General features: G+C 47.5%; 1 protein-coding gene across 11 annotated transcripts in view; it reads right to left on the minus strand.

Annotated features, from left to right (window-relative positions):
* Window positions 1-22,961, minus strand: part of TTC7B (tetratricopeptide repeat domain 7B) — a 237,889-nt gene that overhangs the window by 42,706 nt on the left and 172,222 nt on the right. For 10 of the 11 annotated variants that reach the window (XM_027120327.1, XM_027120324.1, XM_027120319.1 and 7 more), the window contains 3 exons: window positions 15,855-15,952; window positions 9,164-9,214; window positions 591-731 (listed from right to left, as the gene is read on the minus strand). In XM_027120327.1, coding sequence (XP_026976128.1) covers window positions 591-731; window positions 9,164-9,214; window positions 15,855-15,952 — 290 coding nt within the window. The remainder of the gene's footprint in view (window positions 1-590; window positions 732-9,163; window positions 9,215-15,854; window positions 15,953-22,961) is intronic. The other variant, XM_027120321.1, reaches the window with a different exon arrangement.

Genomic DNA, 22,961 nt, shown 5'->3' on the forward strand with positions numbered 1-22,961 from the left:
CACAATAATGTGGCGATTCCCTAGCTATGCAGAAGCAGCCGTGTGAAACTGGGGGAGGGGCAGTCACACCTGCCTTCTGGGCTAGTTTCCAGTCCGGCAGCTGCTGGTACCTGCCTCGCTCTCTGAGGATTACCAGGAGCGCCGTCAGAAGTGGCAGCTCGGACATCCAAACGCTGTTCCCCCCGCCCCCTCGGCTTAGATAAAGACATCTGTGTCATCAGGACACCTGGCCCCTCTCCCAGGGTCTCTTAGACTTCACCACCAGGGTGTGCCAGGCACTGTGCTCACCAACCCTAGGAGACGATGCTATTGACCCACCATACGGATGAGGAAACCGAGGCTGAGAGGGGAGGCTATCACCTCCAGCCCATGCAGCTGTTGGTAAGTAGCAGAGCTGAGGCTCCACTCCAAGGCTGCAGGACTGCCAGACCTCCGTCGGGTCCGGGACACCACGCTCTGCTGTCCCCCTCAAAGAAAGTCTGGGGTGTAGATCTCTGGCCCCTGCGACAGCATAAACCCTGCGGCCCAGGCCGCAAGCTCCCTTCTGGCAGAGCGGCAGGTGGGCGTGGGGTTGAGGGGCGGAGCGGTACCTGCGTGGAGCCAGATCTGCGCCAGCGTCATCCAGGGGTGTAGCGGGCCCTGCTTGGGGGCACTGCTCTGCAGAGACGACGCCACTTCCGACAGTGCCTGCTCCACTCTGGAGGCTGCTACCGACGTGGCGTGGACAGAGCCTGCGGGAGGGTTTCGGGAAGACGGCATCAGAGGTGGAAGGACAGACCCAGAGCCAGCCACCGACCCACACAGCCAGCCGTCCCCCTCACACACAGGCACGGGTTCAAGACGTACACACACCCCTCCCTCACAATGTTTCTGAGGTTTACGGTCCTTACTGTCCATACAGTCACTATGGCCTGTCACCTTAGTTTCTGTCCGTTGCTTTAGTTCGTCTTTTAGTCAGGACAGAGCACACGCTGTGCAGATGCTCCGTCCGGGAGCTGAGTCGAGCGCAGGCTGAGTGTCGGGGCAGGAGAGGCACAGCTAGCCACGAGGCCGTGACACGCTGCTGAAACTTCGCAGACGTGAAGTACTACAAAGGGAGGTGACAAAGCACCCCCGCCTGGGCCTGAACCTAGAAACTACCTGGGGGGCAGGGGGAGGAACCACACTTGCCTCCTGGGGCAGGATTTGGCATAGATGGAGGCCATTCTCAAGACAAACCCAGCAACCGTCCGTTTCATTCCCTGGCCTTTGAGGGATCTGGAACCGTATTCTAGGACATGCCTTAAAAACTGTAGACAAAGCACAATTTGCCTGCTGTCTAAGCAGGTGTCTATCACTAAGGCTAATACTAGACTCGCCGAGGACAGGTTACGGCAAAGGGGCCCGGAGCTCAGGAGCTGCACCCGCCTCACTCTTCTGTAGAAGCTACTGTCCTGAGAACTGGGGGAGGCGGCAGGCTGAGCACATTCACCGGCCAAAGGGCTTCTATTCAGAAGTCCGATGAGTCAAATGACACACTCCTCTCCACGCTGACCCTCGGGAGGTCCTGGCGATCGGAGGCCACCTCCCCAAACAGGGGCTCTTTCCCCACTTCTTTCCAACATCCGCTCTTGGAGGAATGGTTTCAGAGCTGAGAGCGGGAGTCTCGGTTATTTCAAATTTAAAACCGGTGATATTTATATTCACTGGCAACATTCTTAACTTATAACGCATCGTAAAGCGTAATACGGAGATAAACGTTCCAGCGCCTTCAGTGGTAACTATCGACTTATCGTGAGGTTGAAAATGGTGATGATATAGAGAGATAAATGCTGACTACTCAAATAAATTTCACTCTGGGTAAAATGAGACCGTGAGCATAAAAATAATTTCTGCTGGGGCTTTGAGATGCACCAAGTTGGTCCTTTTTATGATAGAAAAATATTAATCTAGAAATGGGGAAGTATATTCTCAGTAAGGCACAAAGGGCCAGCAACTTCTTGCAGTTAAACATCAGAGATTGTCTCATTGAAGTCACAAATGACATAAGAATGCCTTCTATTTTCATGAATATTTAAGGAAGAAAGCTTCTAAAAGTTCTAAACAGTGAATAAGACGTGAAAGATTTGAAAAGAGGAAAGCACAAAGTTATTATTTTCAGACTATTCGATTGTATTTCACGAAGACAAAATCTGGAAATTAACTGATCTGAAAAAAAATTTTTTTTAAATAAAAATTCATGTATTCATTTTTAAGACTACCTGCGGCAATAGACTGGCCATCCATATTCCAACACAAAGGAAACATGGATTTTTCTAAATACACTCAAATCCTTCAGTGGGGTGGGGGTGGTGGAGGCAAAATGCAGGAGGTGGATGGGAACCAGACTGGGGATCCAGCGTCTGTGGATAATCCACACACAGCGCCCACGGGGAAAAGCGTGAGGAGGGCCTCTGGAGAAGGACCAGTGAGTCCTCCAGTGAGCGCTGCCGTGCAAGGAGGATCTCGAGGCCCAGTTCAGAGGCACTGATCGATATCATTATGATCCAGGAGAACTGATGAAGTTCAGCTAAGAACTGACCTTGCTTAGACAAAGTGTGTGGGGCTACCTAAAAAAACCCCAAACAGCAAAATGATTAAACTGCTGTTGATTTTTTGGGTCTTGTTTTGTTTTGAACCTTTTTATGGAAAAATCAATGCTTTAACTTTGATAACAATGATTTGATGTCGTTTCCCTGAGACTTTCAACAGCAACTATTAGTAAATAAATAAGGTTGTTGTTGCTACGTTCTGACATTATCAAGCCGACTCACCTCCTCACTGACTACCTTCAACAGTGGTTCTCAACTTTGACTTCGCATCAAAATCACTTAGGGATTTAAAAAAATCATATGCCGTAGCTACAGCCCAGACTGACCGAATCATGGACCCTAGGGGTGGGACCAGGCATCTGTTTGTTAATAGCCCAGGTGGTTCCAATGTGCAGCTAAGGCTGAGGCCCCTGACCTGGGGAGAGAGGAAGCAGGTGTTATTAACTGACATGTGGTCAAGAAAAGCCTGCAGGCGTCCTCTACACAGGCCAGCCAGCCTGAGCTGTCCTGCTTCCCTGCAGCCCAACAGTCTGGGGAAAGAGTACCGGGAAGATCTTGTCCTTTAGGACGGAGGTTCTCAGAAACCTCTCGGTCTCAGAATCCCTTAGGAGTCTGCAAATTTATTGAGACCCCTCAAGAGATCTTGTTTACACGGGTTATATCTATTGATATTGACCAATGAGAAGTCGAAACTGAGAAATGCTCAAAATATTTAGTTATTAATTCATTTTTCAAGAAGAACAATAATAAACTACCGCTCTAGAAAACTCCTACGCATTTTCTACCAGGTTCTCAGGCTCCTTTGCTACAAGGGCTTGTGACTTTTGGAGGTGCTAATTTTGTTTTTTTGGATTAACTGTTTGGTTCACAAATGCACTCGTCAGAACTAATGTCAAAGTCCCTTCTCTTTGTGGTATCTATATACAACTAAATTAATTAATGCTTCACATAATCATCTGTAAAATAACAGATTTTAGTTTATTATTACAATCAATGTTTCGCTGTGAATAAGGTCTGGCAAATGACGATGATGATGATGCCAGCAGTGGTGTATCGGCTTTAGTGAACGTGGCCTGTTTCAGGCCCTCTGATTTGCACTTTACATATATTATCTCACTTAATCTTTAAACAATTCTTTGAGGCAGGTAACACTGTTACCTGCATTGTTTAGATGACAAAATTGAGATTTTAGTGAGTATCTTACCCAAAGTCATACAGACAGCAGGTGGCAAAACCAGGACTCAAACACTATCCTAACTCCGAATCTAGCCTCTGAATCCAGCCCTGATGCCACCTCCACCGGGAAGGCTGCCGTGAGCCTTCTGTTTCTTCTCCCTACCACCCTCGTGTAAAAAGTTAGGCCTCGGGTCCTCAGTGCCCCATCTCCCCCTGTGGGTATGGTTATCACTGTACAGACCACACTGTTTTATGTAAAAAGTTGATGTAACTGTCTCTCCTCCGAGACTGGGTGGTTCTGGAAGACAGGAACATGCCCTCCATTGAGGTATTTTCAGGGGCTAACAATGCCAGGCCCACGCAATGTACTTGGTAAATGCTTGCAGAATGAGTGAATGATGAATCAATGAATGGAAGAATGAGTACTGTCAATACACACATCACTGTGTGAAATTTAGAAGAGTGGCCCCTCTTTGGGGAAGCACGTCTGGGTGCCCTACTGTCCTTCCCTAATGGCTCAGAGGCCAGAACCTTCCCTGTCTCAAGGGGCTTCTCAGCATGGCTGTGCTCACTTCCAACAACCCGGACTAAGAAGCACAGTGGTGCACAGCTGGATTAACACTGTACTCACCTAGGGGCTTCCCAGATCTAACATAACTAACCCGCTTAAATAGGGAGGGTAACTGAGGTCCGTCAGAAATAACTGTTTCCTTCCTAGTCGATCCGTTTTCACACACACCTCACAGGGGCAGAGAACCTTCAGGTTCTGAACTGGGGATGGATATTAGGGCATTCAGTACTCATTAATAATGGTAGGTGACTTATGATAATGGTAAAATTATTTAATAGTTAATGTCTACTCTTTCTGGCAATAGCACAGTATATCAAATTCTTCCACTGGGTTAGAATTTGGAGGAAAAAAGGGATAAACATCATTATGAATCAGAATGGATATATATCTGATTACAAATAATCAAAACAACCTGTAACTTAACTGTTTCATAGGATTGAAAATGGTAAGTGGCAAAACAGATTTTGATTTCTGTTGGTAACACCTAGAAATGCTAGTTCTAACCCGCCTATCTTCACAGCAACCCCTTTCTCACCAAAGCAAATGTCCTCCTACAGCGTGCATGGGGGTTAAGAGGATTATTCCCCTAAGGGAAATGGACAAATTGAGGCTTGAGAAAGGAATTAGAGGGAGGAAGAGAAGACATATTTCTAATTTGAAATCCAAGACTCTGGAGAAACAAGCTTCCACATAATCAGGTTCGACAGGTAAGCCAGCAGATGTGTCTGGCCACTGTACACCTCTTATTTATCACGTTAATTTGAGAAGCGCTTATCCCTGTCGTAACCCTGAGAGCCGAGCAGCCACCAGGTCCCTCAGTCACAGGGCACAGTGGCTCTGAAAAGCTACTGCAAAACCAACTGAACCGACAGCTGACACAGGCAGGTGAGAGCACGCCCTAACATCTGGCCTAGGTTCTGTAACCTGACTGTCCCAGTGGTCCAGGGGGCATAAGATGCCCCGGAGCTGAGGAGACCTGAATTTCCTCCCAGCTAGAGGCCCAAGAGGAAATGTTATCTCGGACACCTGATACATAGGCAAAATGCCACTTGAAGAACTGTTGTGATCCCTACATCTGGGGTCTTTATCTGAGTCCCCCCTCCCCCCCGGACCACTGTCTGGGTGGGGTGGGGGACAGGGGCAGCGAAAGAGAGGCCCCAGGAGCTGCAGTGGAGAGTCATCTCCCCATGGGCTGAGGGGCCAGGAACCCAGGCCCCTGACCTCAGGAAGCTGAGTCCAAGCTCAGCTTGGAGGATGTCTGCCCCACATTCCTATCATTTGCTGAAGCCTGTGGAGAAACCCTGCCACAAGTAGGATGCTGGGCACAGCCAGGTCAACTTGCCGTTGCAGTTGAAGCCTTCCCAAAAATCCTTTTCCAAAGCACACTACACCCGCGGTCAATTTCACACAGACCTCAAATGTGGCAATCACACGTGGACCCTATTTCAATATCTAAGGCTCATCATTCAAAGGGATCTCAGAGCCAATAATTCTGTGAAGCAAAGGGCTCAATAAATTATGTGGCCTAGTTACGTTCCATCACCTGTATTTTCACAAGCAGGGTCACTGAGTGCATGGCATGTATTTATATTCTAGCTACCCTTTTGGCTGTTCTGGTCGCATTATGTAAGCTGCTATGGTCTGAAGGATGTCCACCTTCCCTGTCCCCTCATATCTTCACAGCATGTAGAAGATGAACAGGTCTCAGATGCAGCCCTGCTGCCTGCTGACTTGGTGAGCAACACGGTTCAGGAACAACAGACAGCTATGTTACTTGATGTGCGAAAAGAATCCTCTACCAAAGAGACATCAGGAGGCACATCTCACAGGTGTTTGCTCAGGATTCAGGCTGCTCTTTGCTTCCCGGCCCTGGAGAGTTAACTCGGATGCCTCCTATGCATGAACGTGAGACAACGTAGAGCACGTGGCCGCGCCCCAAGTTCCATCTCTCTGCTTGTCACCCACATTCTTTCTGCCTGATGCCGCCGCAGCAGATACTTGCCCTCCCCACGTTTTTCTGAAAAGAAACCAAGTGTGCAGAAACTACCCACCGCTAATAAATCTCTGTACTTATTTTCCCTCAGTCCTGAAGTGATTCCATCGTATCTGTCAGTAGAGTTTATTCAGCTTCCGGTTCTTAGAAGCTGTGCCCCCCAAAACAATGAAAGAATTAAAGAAAAGAAGGCGCCCCTCCCCCCCTTAAAGACCCTGCAAACTGAACAACGATCTGAGTGACTAAGCATTCTGCCCCAGAGCTTTGCTTAAAACTCTTCGTTTTTAACAGGAAAAGGATGCCTGTTTCTCAAGATAGGGCTTGCGCATAAATCAGTGCAACACTGCGGACTGCTGGCAGCCCAGTGACCTCACACCTGGCCCCTGTGCTCTAAGAACCCGAACGTCCTTGGACCCGAGGAGACAGTGCTGACTGTCTCTTCTTTTCTGAGGCGGGAGGAGAGATGCGAGCGTCTGCTCTCACTTCAGCACTCAAATTAGGCATATTTTTCTCTGTACCTTAAAAACATGAGCCATTTTCCTCCACTCCCCACCCTGCCAACCCCGGGCGAGGACAATTCCTATCTTTGCTGGAGGCGGTCCTGCCTCTCAAGGAGGCTGATCTGGGGGTGGCGGGCTCTTCACAGCACGCTGTCAGAGATCCCCCTTCCACATTCTGATCCCTCGAGGGCTGCCCCCTGCCCTCTGCACAGCATGTCCACCCACGTGATGGGGCCACTGCTGGGTCTATCCAACTCCCACCGACTATGGGGTCTCTTGGTTGTGGGTCCCGCTGACAAATAGCTCTGGGGGTCATTCTAGTAGATACTTTCCTTTGTTCACTGAGTGAAAAAGGAGGTTAAGATAGCCAAGGAAATCTGGACAGCCAACCCACGGTCCCAAGACGAGATCACAATTTCCAAATGACTTTAACAGAACATCAAGCACAGCTGAAACCTGACGGGATGTGCCTTCTCTTGAAAGGGGAACGTCCTTTCCAGGGAAAGCTTTAGGGAAGGATCCCCCGAAGGCAGGGGTACGTGGTCACCAGCGGGCATGCGGGGCTGGCCTGCGTGCTGCTGCTGGGGGCTGGCGGAGCTAAGCGGCGCACATGCAGGGAGGGGCCCGCCGTGAGGGTGAGCCGGGAGACAGCACCTTCCGGAGGACTGCACAGGGCAGAGGCTACCCACCTCCTCAAACCCTCCCCCGTGCACAGCCATGAGGCCGTGTCTCTGGAATGAAGTGTCCTTCCGCTTGGGAAAGGCTTTTGTCTCTGATGCAGCTGATGGGAGAAGCCTCCCTGGCTCAGGCCGTAGTCTAATTGCTGGTCACACACTCAACTTCTCCCCGAGTGCCATTTATTATTGACCTGTCCATCTCCTAAAATTCCAACCGACCTTGTTTAAAGAAAGACACCCCAGAACTACTTCAGGAGAATTAATTTTAATTTAATTAAAATGGCAAGAAAACGTTTATACTTGAATCATCAGGGCTGAATGTTTTAAACTGCCACTCCTCGAAAGCAGTGGGGTCATCACTAGAGCGATTTTTTGGTCACATATAGGTGACAAAGATGACTTTATTCTATTAAGCAGTAGCAGAGGGTGAAATTCACCACCTGACTAGTCACTTCCTGATCGTGACAGATGTTTCTGAATGTTAGAAAAATGCGAAGTCAATAATACAACGCCAGCCACCGTGGAAGGAGACAAAACGACTACCTTGGCTTTCTGTCTCACCTGAGCTCGTTTGAGAGGTGTGTTTTCTCGTTAATGTCTATTCTCTTGTCCTGCTTCCTAAAGAGAGCCGCGGTGTCGCCAGAATCGGTGAAATGAAGAATGAAGCTGAGCACCCAGTCAGCACGTTCTTGGAGAGAAGAATAAAACCTCAACCCGCACTTCTCTCCAGAAGGATGACTGCTGGGGCGCTCGCTGCTGGGGGCGCCTGGGATCCTCAGGTTTCAGGAGTGAGGGCAGCGCGGGGGGCGGGGGAGGGGGTCCTGGCGGCTGCGTTCCAGTCCGGCTCTCCCCACCTGGCCGGTCACTGCCCTCTGGAGGCCACAGAGTCCAGGCTGCAACTTGGGGAGAAAGGCACCTGGCCGAGGCTTGAAATCAGGATCAGCTACCGGCAAACCCCAAAGGTGTGTGTGAACAGAATAATTAGTCGACTAAGACCTTTACAGATGAGGATGCTGAGGCCGGGAAGGTTAAATGAGTTGCCTGGATTCCTCTGCAGCACTGGCCCCCGAACCCAGGTTTCCTGACCCTCGAGAGACTTGGTGCTGTTTTTATGGAAGTAGTTAAGTCCCTTGTATAAATATGTCAAGCCTCCCTTTAACATATTTAAAGGGAATTGCTTAGTCTGCTTTAAATTCTGGTAGAAGTAGTTTAAGTTTTATGATGTCTGATTAGCTTATTTTAGGAAAACGAATTATTAGAATTGTTTTCTATGAGCAATAGTGGTTGAACTGGAAAGGAATTTTAAGATTCAACTAGTTCCCTCTACCCCAGATTTACAGATGAGCCACACTGGGGAGGCTGGACGTCTCACACGTTTGATCAGCCCCCGTGGGGTTGCTGACCAAGCCACTGCACGCCCCCACTTGGCCATTCTTCCTGCAATGCCTTCTTCTGTAGTCCTTCCCAGACAAGTGCTGCCTCCTCAGTGTTTACACCCGAGCTGCAGAAAGCATGAGAGGGCCTGGGAGGGCTGGTCCCCAGCGGGAGGGGTGAGCAAGCTTCAGGTCCAAGCCATCTCAACATTCCTGATCAACGGCCACAACACACACTGCATGGTGGGGTCAGCGTGATTCTGGAGACCCTCAGAAAAGTTAACAGATCGGTAAACTACTTACTAACTGAAAAAAGGGAGGGAAAACCATGAAAGTATACTTCTGGAGAGTTGCCTTGGAACAACAAATCAAACCAAAAATTAAAACCAAGAAACAAACATTTGAAAAATCAAAATTAAGGCTAAAAAAGCAAATGGAGTTCTAATAACCTTCCAACCGTAAGTCTGGCTGTCTGGAATCAGATTTCAATTCAACAGTGACATATGTTTTTCCACTAACAATGATTTTTTCTTTTTTTTTTTAAAGCAAAGAAAGGCCAACTGGGCATTCCCCTCCGCGTTTAAATGTTCACTCAGCACATGAAAGCTGACCAATTCATGTAATGTGTTTTGTTTCCAGGGCAGGAAATTCCAAAGGGAAGGGAAAAATAATCAAACGAGCAGTTTTCAGATCTTTCCACACGTTAACCCTAATCATGATTCCAACCGTTTGTAGGGCTGGGCTAGCTTTCAATCCTGTGAAGTTAAGGACTGGAGGGAGAAATTCATAAAACTTCAGGTCTTGGCTATCTGTCCTAAGGGAAAGAGTTGGGATTCAAATTCATTATAATTTTAATCAAGAAATTCTACATTTACTAGCAATGTATGTTATGTTTTCCCTTCTCTAACTAAATGTTGGATTTATGGGGTGGGGGGAGGGGAACAGTCTTACTTAAAACACCTGGTTACTGGCTATGCACTCCCTAAGGATGGAAGATGACTCAGAGCTTCACAGAGAATAAACAACTGAGGACTGCTTGGTACGTATTACGTTCAGCAGAAAGCCCAGTGGGTGCTCATCGCCCTAACAATTTGCTAATTAATCTGATATAAGGTGCCCCACCAGAAGAGTCTGGACTTCAATCTTCAGAGGTTTAAAGGGACACAGGGCTCCTTGGGATGCAACAAGATAACTACTGGCAGGGTGTGGAGGTAGGTGGGTTCATTGTGCAAACGAGAAAGGATGGGGCAGTGGGAACATCTAACATTATTCTAGAACAGTAAGATCCCATTTTAAGACCCCAGAAAACTGGGCAAAAGTCAGTGTAATAAACAATTTTTTCTGGAAAAACCAAAGCAGGAAAAAAAAAAAGTTGGCAATTGCCCGTAGGCATCATATTAAAGGGAAAATATCTATTTTAAGAAGTGGATTAAAAACGATATAAGCAGTTTGTAAATTTTATCTTCATATTCCATTTCATAAAACTGGGATTGCCGTTGAGGCTGAGTTCAGAACACTTAATATGCAGATAAGTAAAGTCAGAGTGTTTCTTGGTTTGAATTATTTATTTTAGATCATAGTCTCCTTTCTGCCAGACTCTGTGTGTGTGTGTGTGTGTGTGTGTGTGTGTGTGTGTGTGTGTGTGTGTGTGTGTGTGTGTGTGTAACACAGCAGGTTACCATCAGAAAGATAAGTGCATTAGGGAAAGTAGTTCTTTCTGGCAGCAGCTCCCCTTATGAGCTTTTGTTTAGCATATAACTGAGTGTTTGGAACAAAGATGAGCCCTTTTAAATCATGGACACAGAGATTAAATTTTCTGCCCGTGTTGCGGGTAAAGTGAACATTAAATAAATGAGTGGAAGAACAAGGGTGGCTCTCCTGGTGAGAGCCATATTTAGGTGCCATTTAAGGGCTTTATCAACAAGTGTCTCATTTCAATACAGGGATCTTTTTTTTTTTTTTTCCATTGACAAGTCCCTAAACGCCCTAAAACAGACTTTCAAATTTCCCTATTATTTAAAATCAAGATTAGATTAAAATACTGTTCAATTTCCCTGCATAGTTTCATGACACAAGCCCTACGTTTTCCTTCCTTGCAAACAGAAAACAATTTATAGCATTGTTTTTCAAAATGTAGTACACAGCCCACTGGCATCGGGATCCTAAGGAGGTATTTTATAAATCCAGATTCTGGGGCCCCACCTCAGGCCTCCTGAATCATAAACTCCGGGGGTAGGGCCCAGAGAATCTGCAGCGTTCAAAGCTCTCTGGGTGATTTTAACGCACAGTAAGGTTTGAGAACCACATACTTAAAAGGCATATGACTGATATCTTTAGAATACTACCTTGATTACTATATACTTGGTGAATTAATTTCTAAACTGAAAACCAGAAATGATTAGGAGTAAATTATTATTTGCAAAATGTTCTAATTTGTCTTTTTAAAAAATGAGATCTGTATGAATTTATATCCACTCCAGGAAAGCGGAAAGCACAGAAGTCCCCAAGAACTGGAAGCGATGCTCCAGAGAAGCTTCTATTGATTCTGCTCTAAACAGATTTCCTTTACTTTTTAAAAGGGAGGTTGGAACTTGGGCACCAACGTCTCCTTCTGCCCGCACAGTTTTTGGATTTTCAAACTAGCAAGATTTTCTCTCAGGTAAATTTGATGGAGTTTCCGATCCAGCTTAGCAGTTAGGAAGATTATCAGAAAATAAAACATCAGGCAAATGAAGCAGATCTAACAAGAAAGGAAAAAACCATAAACCATGTTTACACAGAGAGGGTTCCTGGCGGGGACCTGGGTCACTGACTGAATGAGCTGCCGGGGGCCACACAAAGGTATCGGGTTTGGGATGAGAATGAAGATGAGAAGATACAAACAGGTGGAGAGGAGATTCGGTTCTTGAAAGAGAAGAGGAGGAGGAGGAATCTGACACTAAAAACATGAAAGAGAGAGAAACAAAAAAGGATAAAGGCAAAAAAACTTTAGAAACACAAAGAAAAAAATAAACTGGCTTTTAATATACTCACATAAGCTGCAAAGAAAATGAGGTCATGTAATACACAATCATTCCTCTACTTGACAAGAGAATACAAGTGCTTTTCGAAGAAAACAAATTTGCTGTTTTTTCCACTGGTTATTTAATTGTTCTGCAACACCACCACGGCATAAAAACATCTCAGATTTACCTGGGCACAGATTCAGCAGTATGATCCATTGAAAATGATACCTCTTTAACCTAGAATACCCAGGACATTCTGGAGGAAAAGAAACTATCTGCTTTTCAATTGGAAAGGATTAGAACTTGACTTTTCCTTGATTTGTTTTTTGAGAAGCACTTATATAAAGTTTACTTGAAAACTAAGGTCTTTCTAGGTGCAGATAACTGAGGTGCAACAATGGGTCAGGTCCCTGAATCGTGACAATGGAGTCTAAGCTTGCTAAGCTGGTCTACGGTTGGGTCCACTGGCCGGGCACTTTGAAAAGGAAGCTATTACTGTCACTTCCATGCCTTCAGCTGGAGAGATACACAGCAGTAGGGAGAACCACTGCAGTGACAAATTAAAATTTTTCCCAGACAAAATGGATCAAACTTTCAAGGCGAAAGAATCATTACTACGGATCGGTGTCTGGTAATATCTACCAATGATCAAAGATAAATCTCCTTACTCCACTTCCTGTTTTGAAGGCAAAAGGAAGGAAAAGAATTCTTTTTCCTCCTCTATTTAAGGAACTAACTTATTCCGAAGAAAAGACAATGATTCAAAGCTTCAAAGTTAAGTGACTGTCCCTCCATCTGATTCCTCTCTCTTGAAGGCTAGGACCTATTGATGACAGAGGTGGGGGGAAGGGGACCCAGAGGCGATATTAGAAGGGAAAGCATATTCCTTAAGGGTTTTTTTTTCAGTCTGCCACATCCATTTAATAAAACCACAGTGGACTCAGCTATAGTCCAAAGCTTGTAGACATGGGTTCCCCTTATGTTATTACACAGATCTGCATATGGACAATTTCAGAGGTGGAAAACCATACCCCAGTTAATTATTCACCTTCCAAAATCAAGAACACTGAGCCTGTACTTCATAATGACCCAGATGTATAATAATGGGATCTCGGTTATATTTTTATAACCGAGCTCTCATCTGTTTGACATATACGCTGAAATTTTAACAGGCAAAATACGATGTCTGAGATCTGCCTCAAAATAGTCTACAAAAACTAAGTGTGGGACAGCAGAGATACAGGAAAAAAGAATAGGAATTGTTGAAGGCTGGTGGTAGGTACATGGGGATTCATTATACGAGTATTTCTATTTTGGTATACTTGAAATTTTTCCACAGTAGAAAATTTTTTTAAAAAAGGAAATAAATTTTAGTTCTGGAAGACAAAAACAGCCATCCAAGAGGGCCTGTGGCTTCGCAGAGGCGCCTACTGCACACGGGGTGACTCAGAACTGGCAGGAGCACAACCGTGGCAGGTCACCTCGGCCTTGGCCACACGTCTTTGCCGGCTGTGCTCTTGTCGGATGCATTTCGAAAAGCAGAGAAGCACTGCAGAAGCCTGAGGACGTTCTCCCAAACGGGTGCAGAGGAATCCTCAGGGCATGTGTAAAGGGACACGTCACAGGGGCTGTGCAGCACGTATATGGTATGCTATTTTCGAGTCAAGGGACACGGGAAATAAGATATAATCTTATTTGTATGGGAGGGTAAACAAAAAGCTAATAAAAAATGGTTGTCTTTAGGGAAAGGCAAGATGGAAGGGCAGGGATGGAAGCAAAACACCTCTATGGAACCTTTGGAATCAAGTTTGGACCAAATCTGTGGGTCGCTCACGAGACAGGCAGTCCCCACTGATGCACTAATAAGAACCGCTGCCCTCCTGCGACCACCAATGGGCTGAACTATCTAAAACTGGGCTTTACTAATCAAGATGGAGGCATCTTTTCCATTTATAGGTGAGTCTTCATAATTTTTAAGTCTCTCTGATTTAAATGATCACTTCAGAATGTTTTACCATCATTTATAATCAGTCTGCAACTGATAAGGCCTGCTAACATGGCCTTCCGTTTCTCTGATTCCTGGCCTCCTGGGTAAGTAACTGGTGGTGGTGGTGTGAAAAGCAACGATTTGGGGCTGTGGGGGCAGGGCCAGTGAGAGGAGTCTTGGAGGGCGTCGTGTGGACATACAACCACACCAACACAATAAACTGGTCACTGGCCAGCGCCTGAGGGAGAGCAGTGTCCACTACGGACAAGTGGCAGCGACCCCTGACTCTGCCACGGAGACACACCTCGGCTGGAAGCTACAGCACCTGATGTTTAACCTGAAGTGGGAGCCTCCTGGAGGCTCCGGGGAAGAGGTCCCAAGGGGCAAAGGGGAGAATGAATCCCAAGGGCCTCCCTCATTTTCTCCCACTGTCTGTTTTTAATGTGATGTGGATGAAAGTCTCAGACCTCAGGGGAGATTAAGGTCCCGATCAGCTGGTGGGGAAGGGGGTCTGAATTTAGTATGAGTGTCCTCGCAGGGTCCTGTGGGTCGGGGAGAAGGGGAAGCTGGCCCTGGGCAGCCACAGCAGCTGTGAACCAGCTGTAGTGACTGTTACCTCCCTCTCTTCTCTCCCCGGGGTCCGAGCCTCACCTCTCAGTGGCTAAGTCCTGACAGCCTGACCTTCCCTCTCCTGCAGCGAGGGGGGCTACACACGTCCCTCTAGCAGGTCTGGACCACAAGCAGAACTCTGCTGTACCATCCCAGGTCAGAGTCTGCCTGGTGCGCCGTCTAAGCCCACCAATGACTGCCCCTCCACCCAGGGGCCAGGCTACTCCAGGGGCGAGTTTCTCTGTGGCCTAGCTGGCCTGCATTTTGAGCAGTGGCTGCAAGCCCTGTTAAACTGCACTAATTTATAATTCATGCTGCTTCCGATGCCCAACACTCTTTTGACCTAGGAGCCCCAAGGCCCTGGGATCAGGCTTCTTCAGCCGACTTTAAATTTGGTAAAAGGGAGACTAGCACAGGAAGGCAGGCAGCTGTGAGGACGGGCTTGGGTGAGTACCACACCCGGCTCCCATTGCCACCTGGGGAGAGATTTTCCAAGGACGGCTGTGCACGCCTCGGGGCTGCTCTCTGGCTCTTTGGAGGGGCTTGGGTCAGGAGCCGGGACCTGGCACAGTGCAGGAGAAAGACCCGGAGGCTCCTTTCATGAAATCAACCCACAGAAGACCAGGCGTACCCAGACAGCGATTCAGCCTGACCCAGGGCCCTCTGGGGTGGCAGGAGAAGCACCAAAACCAGCTTCCAAAGGATGCTCTGGAACTATCCCTGAGGCTCAAAGCGCCGTGGATTTCTTTACATTTTGTGGGTCTGTCGAGTCCTCCGAATTGCCACTGAAAAGTCAGTATTGCTACTAAAGTTACTTGTTTGGAGATTACAGAGGTCTCTTTACCCCTCTGTACCTAGGCAACTGTGGAAACGCAAATGATAACTGAGGTGTAAATATCTGCTCCGAGGCAGTAAGTGCTACAAGCTTCCTCGTGGGGTCAGTAGATTCAGAAGCTCTGAACCCACCTGCCTCTCCCTGCAGGGTTTCCTGTGGGGTTGTGTGAGTTCATATGTGCAACTGATTAGAAACCGAAAGCTTGATTTTAGCAAGGTCTGAAATCTAAAGAAAGAGAAAGAAACAGAAAAGCAGAGGGGAAGCTTGATGGGGATGGGAACAGTCTAATTTTAGTTTCGAATTTTCGGCTCCAAGAGCAAGGGGAAAAATAGATTTCAAAGAGCTGCGTTGGGCAAGTAATATTACTTCCCCCACCGTGAACAAACACTTGAGAAAAGACACCGGAGAAAACGCACCTCAGGCGACAGTGTAGCCTATTTGGGTGAGGACTTCTTCCCGCCCCAGGCCCTGGTGGTCTTCGTCCCGCGCGGCTTGGGGCCAGGCCCCACGTCCCTTCCGGTTGACACCATTTCGGCCCCTCTGGCTTTTTATTCTCACCTGTCTCGGGATCGCTGAAGTCTGGCAAAGTAATTGTATTAAGCTGTCGTCTGTCAGCAATGGTTCTATCTAAGAGGCTGCTCCCACGTCCAGAATCACTGCAAAACACAGCTACAAATGTCAGTCATTTGAAGGGTGGGCAGGGGAAGGCAACAGAGTCAACCAATCCCGACTCCTGAAACGCAGCAAAACCTTCTGTGCATTTTTGGAGCTTCTTCAGCACCTTTCCACTCATCACCGGGCATCCTGCTTCCCTGCCCGGCCTGGTCTGGGATTCCTTTCAGGATCCGTATCACAAACACGCTTTAAACCGCACCCAGAGACCCGAGCTAATTTTCGTCTCTTTTGTGTCACTGTAAGACACAAAAATGAGAACTTCGAGCCACGTTCTCCAGCCACCGTGTGGGGGAAGCTGATGAGCATTCTGTGCTGCTAAGTGTCAGGCTCAAGCCCATGAACACATCATCCTCGAGCTGTCTTTAGGAACCAACGCCCTACACCAGTGCCTCTAAGCCCTGGCTGCACAGAAGAATCACCCGGGCATCTCGAAAAGCCACGGATGCCTGGGTCCTGCCCCAGACCCAATAAATCAGAATTTCTGGTTTTCAAAGCTCCCCAGATGGTTCTCATGCATAACCAAATTCAAGAACCACTGGCCCTGCCTTTTCAAGGGGTGACACAGCCACGGCCTCGTTTGTGTCCTAAGAACAAGCCTTTAAGATAAATGGCGTGGTTGATACCTCTATTCAATAGACAAGAGAGAGGAGGTGTGAGGCCCTACACTGAGCTGGGTGCTGGCAGAGTGGCAGCTACAGCCCCCTTCCGGTGTTCCCGAGCTGGGAAGGCTGGGCCTTGGAGAGAACACAGTCGCGTTTTGGCAGCAGCCTCCAGGCCGGTGGTTCTCGTTAGCTTCCGGCACTGAAGCCCCCTCTCCAGGCTGCTCCTGCGTATAGTAACGGGATCAGCCCCACTCCTTGGGCGAGTCACGTGGGAGACCACATCGGGACTAACGGGAATGGAACACCGTTAAGGGCGCTCAGCTCAGAAAGACTTTTTTTTTTTTTAATTCTAAGAAACTTGTAAGTAAAAACAATTAAACAATTGCATTCTTTTTTCCTCTATCATGGTATTCTATCAAAAGATGTATATCTGTCTCTTGAGGTTTGAGCCTTTAATGCTTTTCTTTGAATCCATTTCTTTTCCCCCACCTGGGGGCTCTACAAATGATTTTTTTCGTTAAGAAGTTCAAATTCCACAGTAAAGGGACACAATTTCCTTCCTCTATGCAGCTGTTGCTAAAAGTGGTACAAACAAGATTTGCTATGAAACTTAATATGGTTTGCAGGCTGCAATTTCCACGTCCAGTGATGTAGTTAGAGAAATCCACAGGAAACAGAAGGAAACTTGCTTCAGTACAGACTGGTTTGTCAGCCTATACTTATGACATCACTGGATACATGCTTTTTGGAATCTGTTCTATTAATTATTTCCATGACTGAGAAACAATAAATGTCTCTGAGCAGAAGACAGCATAAAAGTACATGCAAATTTGCATTAATCACATTAGCAACTGAATATTTCTAGCACTGATCTATTCATGCATGTATTTTTAATATAAATATTACAAAAAATACTACAAAAATATTACAAAGAGTTAATTATCTGAATGTTGCAATGGCTCCCCACTTAGGAGTTTTTTGGAAGATCTTATCTCAAAATATAGTGAAGTTTTTCATCACCTTGGGGATTCCAGGACGCACAATGAGGTCTTGGAATTGCCAAGGAAGGATCTGCCTGGGTTTTCAGTGGACCAAATCACAGTAAGTGGATGGGAGATGTCTGGTTCAGCCACAATCCTCCAGGCTTCTCATTTCACCAAGTATCAGAGCACAGGGTTGGCTGCTGCATGTCATGCTGGGTCCTGGAACCCAACCAGGAGTCTGGGTTCTTATCCCACATCTGTCACTAATGGTAGGTCACTTTGAGCAAGGCCCCTTTCTCTGTGCCTCAGTGACTTCCCTGTCAGGTGAGGTGGCCTCTTCTTCCCATACAGAAGTGTGTCAGGCTGAACTGAGGTCACGGAGACAGAACATTCAGAAGAATTATAACCTCTGGACACATGCCAGGTGTCCTTATAAACACCATGCCTCCAAATACGCATCAGGGGTTAACAAGGCTGGCCGACTTTTGGAGACAACTTATTCCCAGCTGTCTGGTGCAACGGTAGGTGTGGAGAAGCTGAGTTAAGGACCTCCTACTCCAGATGTTATAAACCCCAACTAAAACGAAGATCTTAACTTATGAACCTCAGCCAATGATAGGGACACAGGACCTATTTCCCTTCCACCAGCTGAGAAACAATATTTGGTTACATTCCTTTGTTTATCTCCATAGTATCTGTTTATCTCCATAGTATCTGTTTATCTCCATAGTATCTGTTGCTTATATAGCAACAAATAACTGTTCACAATGGAGATGCCTTCATTTCCACTCTGACTGTTGTGACTGACTGAGAATTTTGGTGGATGCTTCAAGCAGGTTTTAGTTCTTTGTTTATATGGTGCAGAATTTGTCTTTGCCATGATCCACAGGATATGGAAGGACGGGCAGAGGGAGGCCTGGCCTCGCTCTCTCATTCTGGCCAGCGTGTCTCGGGCAAGCCTTCCTCTCTCCCTCTGGGACACATCTACTTGGGCACTCCGTGGACCACCTCCCCCCTACAGCTCAGTCACCTCACCTCTTCTCTGTCCGGCCCTTAGGTGCCAGGACCACCTCCGAAGGAGGATGACAGGAAGGAAAGGAAAACCATTACTGGTCAGTGGTGTTAGTAGAGGGTTTAGGGAAAGGAAACTGGAAGGAGCCCCAAATCCACCGCACATAAGCTGAAGAGACCCACATATGTAGATGTACACATCCAGGTAATTTCTATTCCCTTAAAGAAGGACTGAAAATCCAGAGTAGACTGTACTGATGGTTAAGTTATCCTAGAAACTGGAAGCTTCTCTTGGAAATCCTCTAACACAGCTACACAGAGATTAAACACAAGAGGCAAGCTGATGGTGGACTGGGAGCCAGAACCCTGGGGTCCTTGTCACAGCCTTGTCCTTTCCCAGCTCTGAGACACAGTGCCTGGCACACAGTAAATACTGATGTAATAGAGGGGCCTTGGATAGGAAACCAGAACATTTCCCAGGCAACTTAAGCCTGGATTACATGAATCAAGGCAAGTTCTCAACATTCCCAAACTCAATTTTCTCATCAGTAAAATGGGTCTGATGTAACAGGACATTCGCCCATTTTATGGGGCTACTGTGAAGATGAATGAGAGCACACTTTGTAAAAAGAAAAGCTCCACCGAAAGATGGATGACTACTAGCGTGAAATGGGGTTTCCGGGGCTTCCCTGGTGGCGCAGTGGTTGAGGGTCCGCCTGCCGATGCAGGGGACGCGGGTTCGTGCCCCGGTCCGGGAGGATCCCACATGCCGCGGAGCGGCTGGGCCCGTGAGACATGGCCGCTGAGCCTGCGCATCCGGAGCCTGTGCTCCGCAATGGGAGAGGACACAGCAGTGAGAGGCACGCATACCACAAAAAAAAAAAAAAAAAGGGGTTTCCAATTTCCAACTGAGGTTAGAGCAAATAAATTCTTTTTAAAAAATGTTTATATGCTATTCGTTAATGTGATTGAAATGGGACTTGGGAAGAAAAACTTTTCTTCCGATCATATGGCTACATGATGGAGATGGTCTAAGTGGCAGTGACAAGAGGGGGAAGAAGTAGTTAATAATAAAAAATAAAAATAAAGGAAAAAAAGCTGGTTGTCAATTCAGAGAGGCAGCATGGGTGATGGAGAGAGCTTTGATGTTCGGCAGACCTGGGTTTGAATAATAGCTCTACTAGTTGTTTAATTGAGAAAACTAGGGCAAGTTCTTTAATAAAAGTGAAGTGTAGCTTCACTTTTATTTTCTATGAAGTGGAAAGAACAGTAGCTTTCTTGCAAGGCTGAGGCAGGGGTTGAGGAGGACGTATGTATAAACAGCTTAGCACGGTGCAGCACAGAGAAGGTACAGCATCCCTTGCTGAAGCGCTGGACCGTCTGGCGAGGCTCTGGCCAGAGGTCACACTGTCTTAAGTGGCCAAGTCAACGCGCACAAGAGCTGAGGGAGCTGTGCACTTCAGCAGGAGAGAAGACGAAACGTGAGGCGGATTTCTGTCCTAAAGGCACGCAAAGCTGCAGGCCTCAACCCAGGCTTCTGAAGTGACCAACACCTTGCCAAACGTACACTCAGGACAACGCCACCCACCCTTTGCTCACGGCAGGAGAAGCGTTCTCGGCCTGCGGGGACCGCTCTTTGGCCTCAGGCTCCGTTCAGCGACCGGCCCAGAGGGTGGTGCTCCTTTAAGCAAGAGTGAAGAGGAGGGACGGGTCGCAGAGGACAGGAAGCCGGGTCTTGTCTCCGTCTGGCCCTGTTACTGCCCGTGTCTTCTTCTGCGCCCCCTTGTCCCACTGCTCTGGAGGCCTGTGCCAGCCCCTGGGTGGGGCTCTTGGGGGTGGCGAGCAGTGGGACGCCCTGGGAGGGTGAGCACAGGTCCCTCACAACTGAGCACACTTAGAAACACGGGCGCCTGAGCCCGGAAGTCAATGAGGACCTTCTCCAGCTGGAAACCAACCGGCCCCTGCCAGCATGCTTTCTGCTCAGTTTTCACGTCTTTTATGAAGCAGGGATGCTTCTCACCCACTTGTGCATACGTTTCTATCCTCTTCTAAAGCCCCGCGTGTCCCGACTTGAGGCTGCTGGGCCCAGAGCCGCCCTTATCTGGAGAACAGAGGGGTGTGCTGTCCCCGTCAAGACACTACCCTCCCCTCTTCTGCTTTATTCTACTGCCAGGGTCACGCCCTCCCCGACCGTACTGGGGAGGATGTCTAAATCTGCACACTGGTGAGGGCGACAGGAGAAACATTTATTTATATCCCAGAGAAAATAGAGTTAAAAAAACAAACAGGAAACTCCTTAATAAGGGGCTGCTGGACTGCCAGCACCCCCCCTCGAGGCTTTGGGAGTAGCTGGAGGGAGCAGTTCCGTAGAGCTGATGCGTCCTCCACCCACCCCCACCCCCACCCCCAGCCAGACTCTGCGCCCGGAGCCAAGGTCCCCCCGTGCCTGGCCCTGAAGGATCCTTCAGGGAGCTGAGCAAGTACGGACACAGCCCAGGCATTTGGTTAAGTGTTTTTAAAAAGCTTTCCAATTCTGCTATTTTTTCTTCTCCTCACATGCAATACTCTTGGTTGCTAAGTGGGAAGAAATGTGGGGAGGTGGGAGAGGTGTGGAGAACTGAGAGAAAACTGGCAACGGGAAAGCTGATGGATTTATTTTCTCACTTCTAAAGGGGGTACAGACAAAGGGATGTGCTCCACTAGGAAGCAGCCAGCTCGGGGAGTATCGCCTGTAGCTGGGCTCGCGGCAAAGACCCTCCCTCAAATCCTGCTGCGTCTGGTAGGCTGGGAGTGGGGACTTTGGGACATAAATATGGACATTTCCTATTTCTGCCTACAGACTTAGAAAAGTAGAATTTTTTAAAAAAATTAAAATGATCTTTATCTCCAGAACATACCCACAAAAGGGAAGAGGCCAGTTTCACGATTAGCTTTTCACCAAGAGGAAGATGGGCCCCATGGGCCTGGTAACGTGCCACAGGCTACGGTTAGGAAGGGGGCTCTCCTGTAATTCTTGTGGCTCGGGCTCTGCGAGGGGGGGCTCCCGGCCAGGATCCCCCATCTTCTAGCCACACCGCCCACGGGGCTTGTGGTCTCAACTCTGGCTCATGTCAGCTCATCAGGACCCATCACCTCAACAGGGCCCTGATTTTGAATATATATATTTTTTTAACGGCAGAAACTTGTCGAACAAGATCTCACACGGAACCCCACCAGCACCCTGCTGCTTCCCTAACCCCACCCCACCTTTCCTCCCACCCCGCAGCGACTCACCAGCCTGCCTGCCCGCCTCCTGCTGGGCTGGATTGGGTGGGCCACACCCTTGAACACATTTACAATTTGACTTATACATTCTTAGGCTCCTGACTCTTAAGAGCAGAATGTGGGCTGTCCATACATCTTGCTGCGAACTTGAAAAATATTCTGAGTGTTTGAGCAGTTGTTTGAATTCACCTGAATCGTGAGGTTCCTTTTCATTAAATCACTTCCTTCACAGGTCAGGGCACACTTCGTAATCTAGACACATGCCGGGAAACACTGCTCAAGACTTGAAGATGGTGCTTTTCGGGGACATGCTGGGAGTTGACTAGTGGACCTTCCCTAGATTATCTGCCTCTGCAGGGTGGGCGCCTTTGACTGACTCCTACTGGCTGGGCCCTTTCACATCTCTATGGGGCAGAGTTGGCCAGTAGAAAACCTATGAATTTTGTCTGGTCGAGATATAATCAATGTCCACTCCGTAGAAAAGATAACCCCAAACAATGTATTTCATTGTTCTAGAGAATATTATTGTTTTTATATTTATTTGCAAATTCATTTCAGCACATCTATTTTTCAAATTCTTCTTTGAATGGGTCTCAACATTTTACTGCTTCCCTCATTAGTTAATGAGGTAAGTAAAATCTTTCATATGTGCTAATCTTTTATGTTTTATATGTGCTAATCTTTTATATTTGTTTGAGTCATGATTTTAACTTTTTGAAAATTACACTTTATCATGTCAAAAGCAAGTTCTACTCTCCTTAGTAGCACGTGGCCTGTTGTCTATGCAGGTCTTTTTAAAATATTACTGTGAGAACCCCATCTGGAATATATAATTGACTAGTCTATCCATAAATCACCAGAAAGGTAAAGACTTGTCAAAGGGAATTACATAAATGGCTGGCCGAGGGAAATCAGACGGAGACCAATTGGAAGTGAGCCTAGAGGGCCACCGTGGCAACGAAAGCATAAGAAACCCACGATTTGGAGATTTCATCAGACGCTAAGAGAAAATCGGCTTAAAAATGTAATGTGTGAGGCTCCATTGCTCTTACCTGTGGCTCCCGGGGGCCTAGGGGTGCACAGGGGTGGAGAATTTGTCCTGCTAAATGCCTATCGGGGATGGACTGAGA

Source organism: Aethalodelphis obliquidens, unplaced genomic scaffold (assembly GCF_003676395.1).
Source record: "Aethalodelphis obliquidens isolate GAN/ISIS:26980383/991018 unplaced genomic scaffold, ASM367639v1 scaffold21, whole genome shotgun sequence".
Lineage (NCBI taxonomy): Eukaryota > Metazoa > Chordata > Mammalia > Artiodactyla > Delphinidae > Aethalodelphis > Aethalodelphis obliquidens.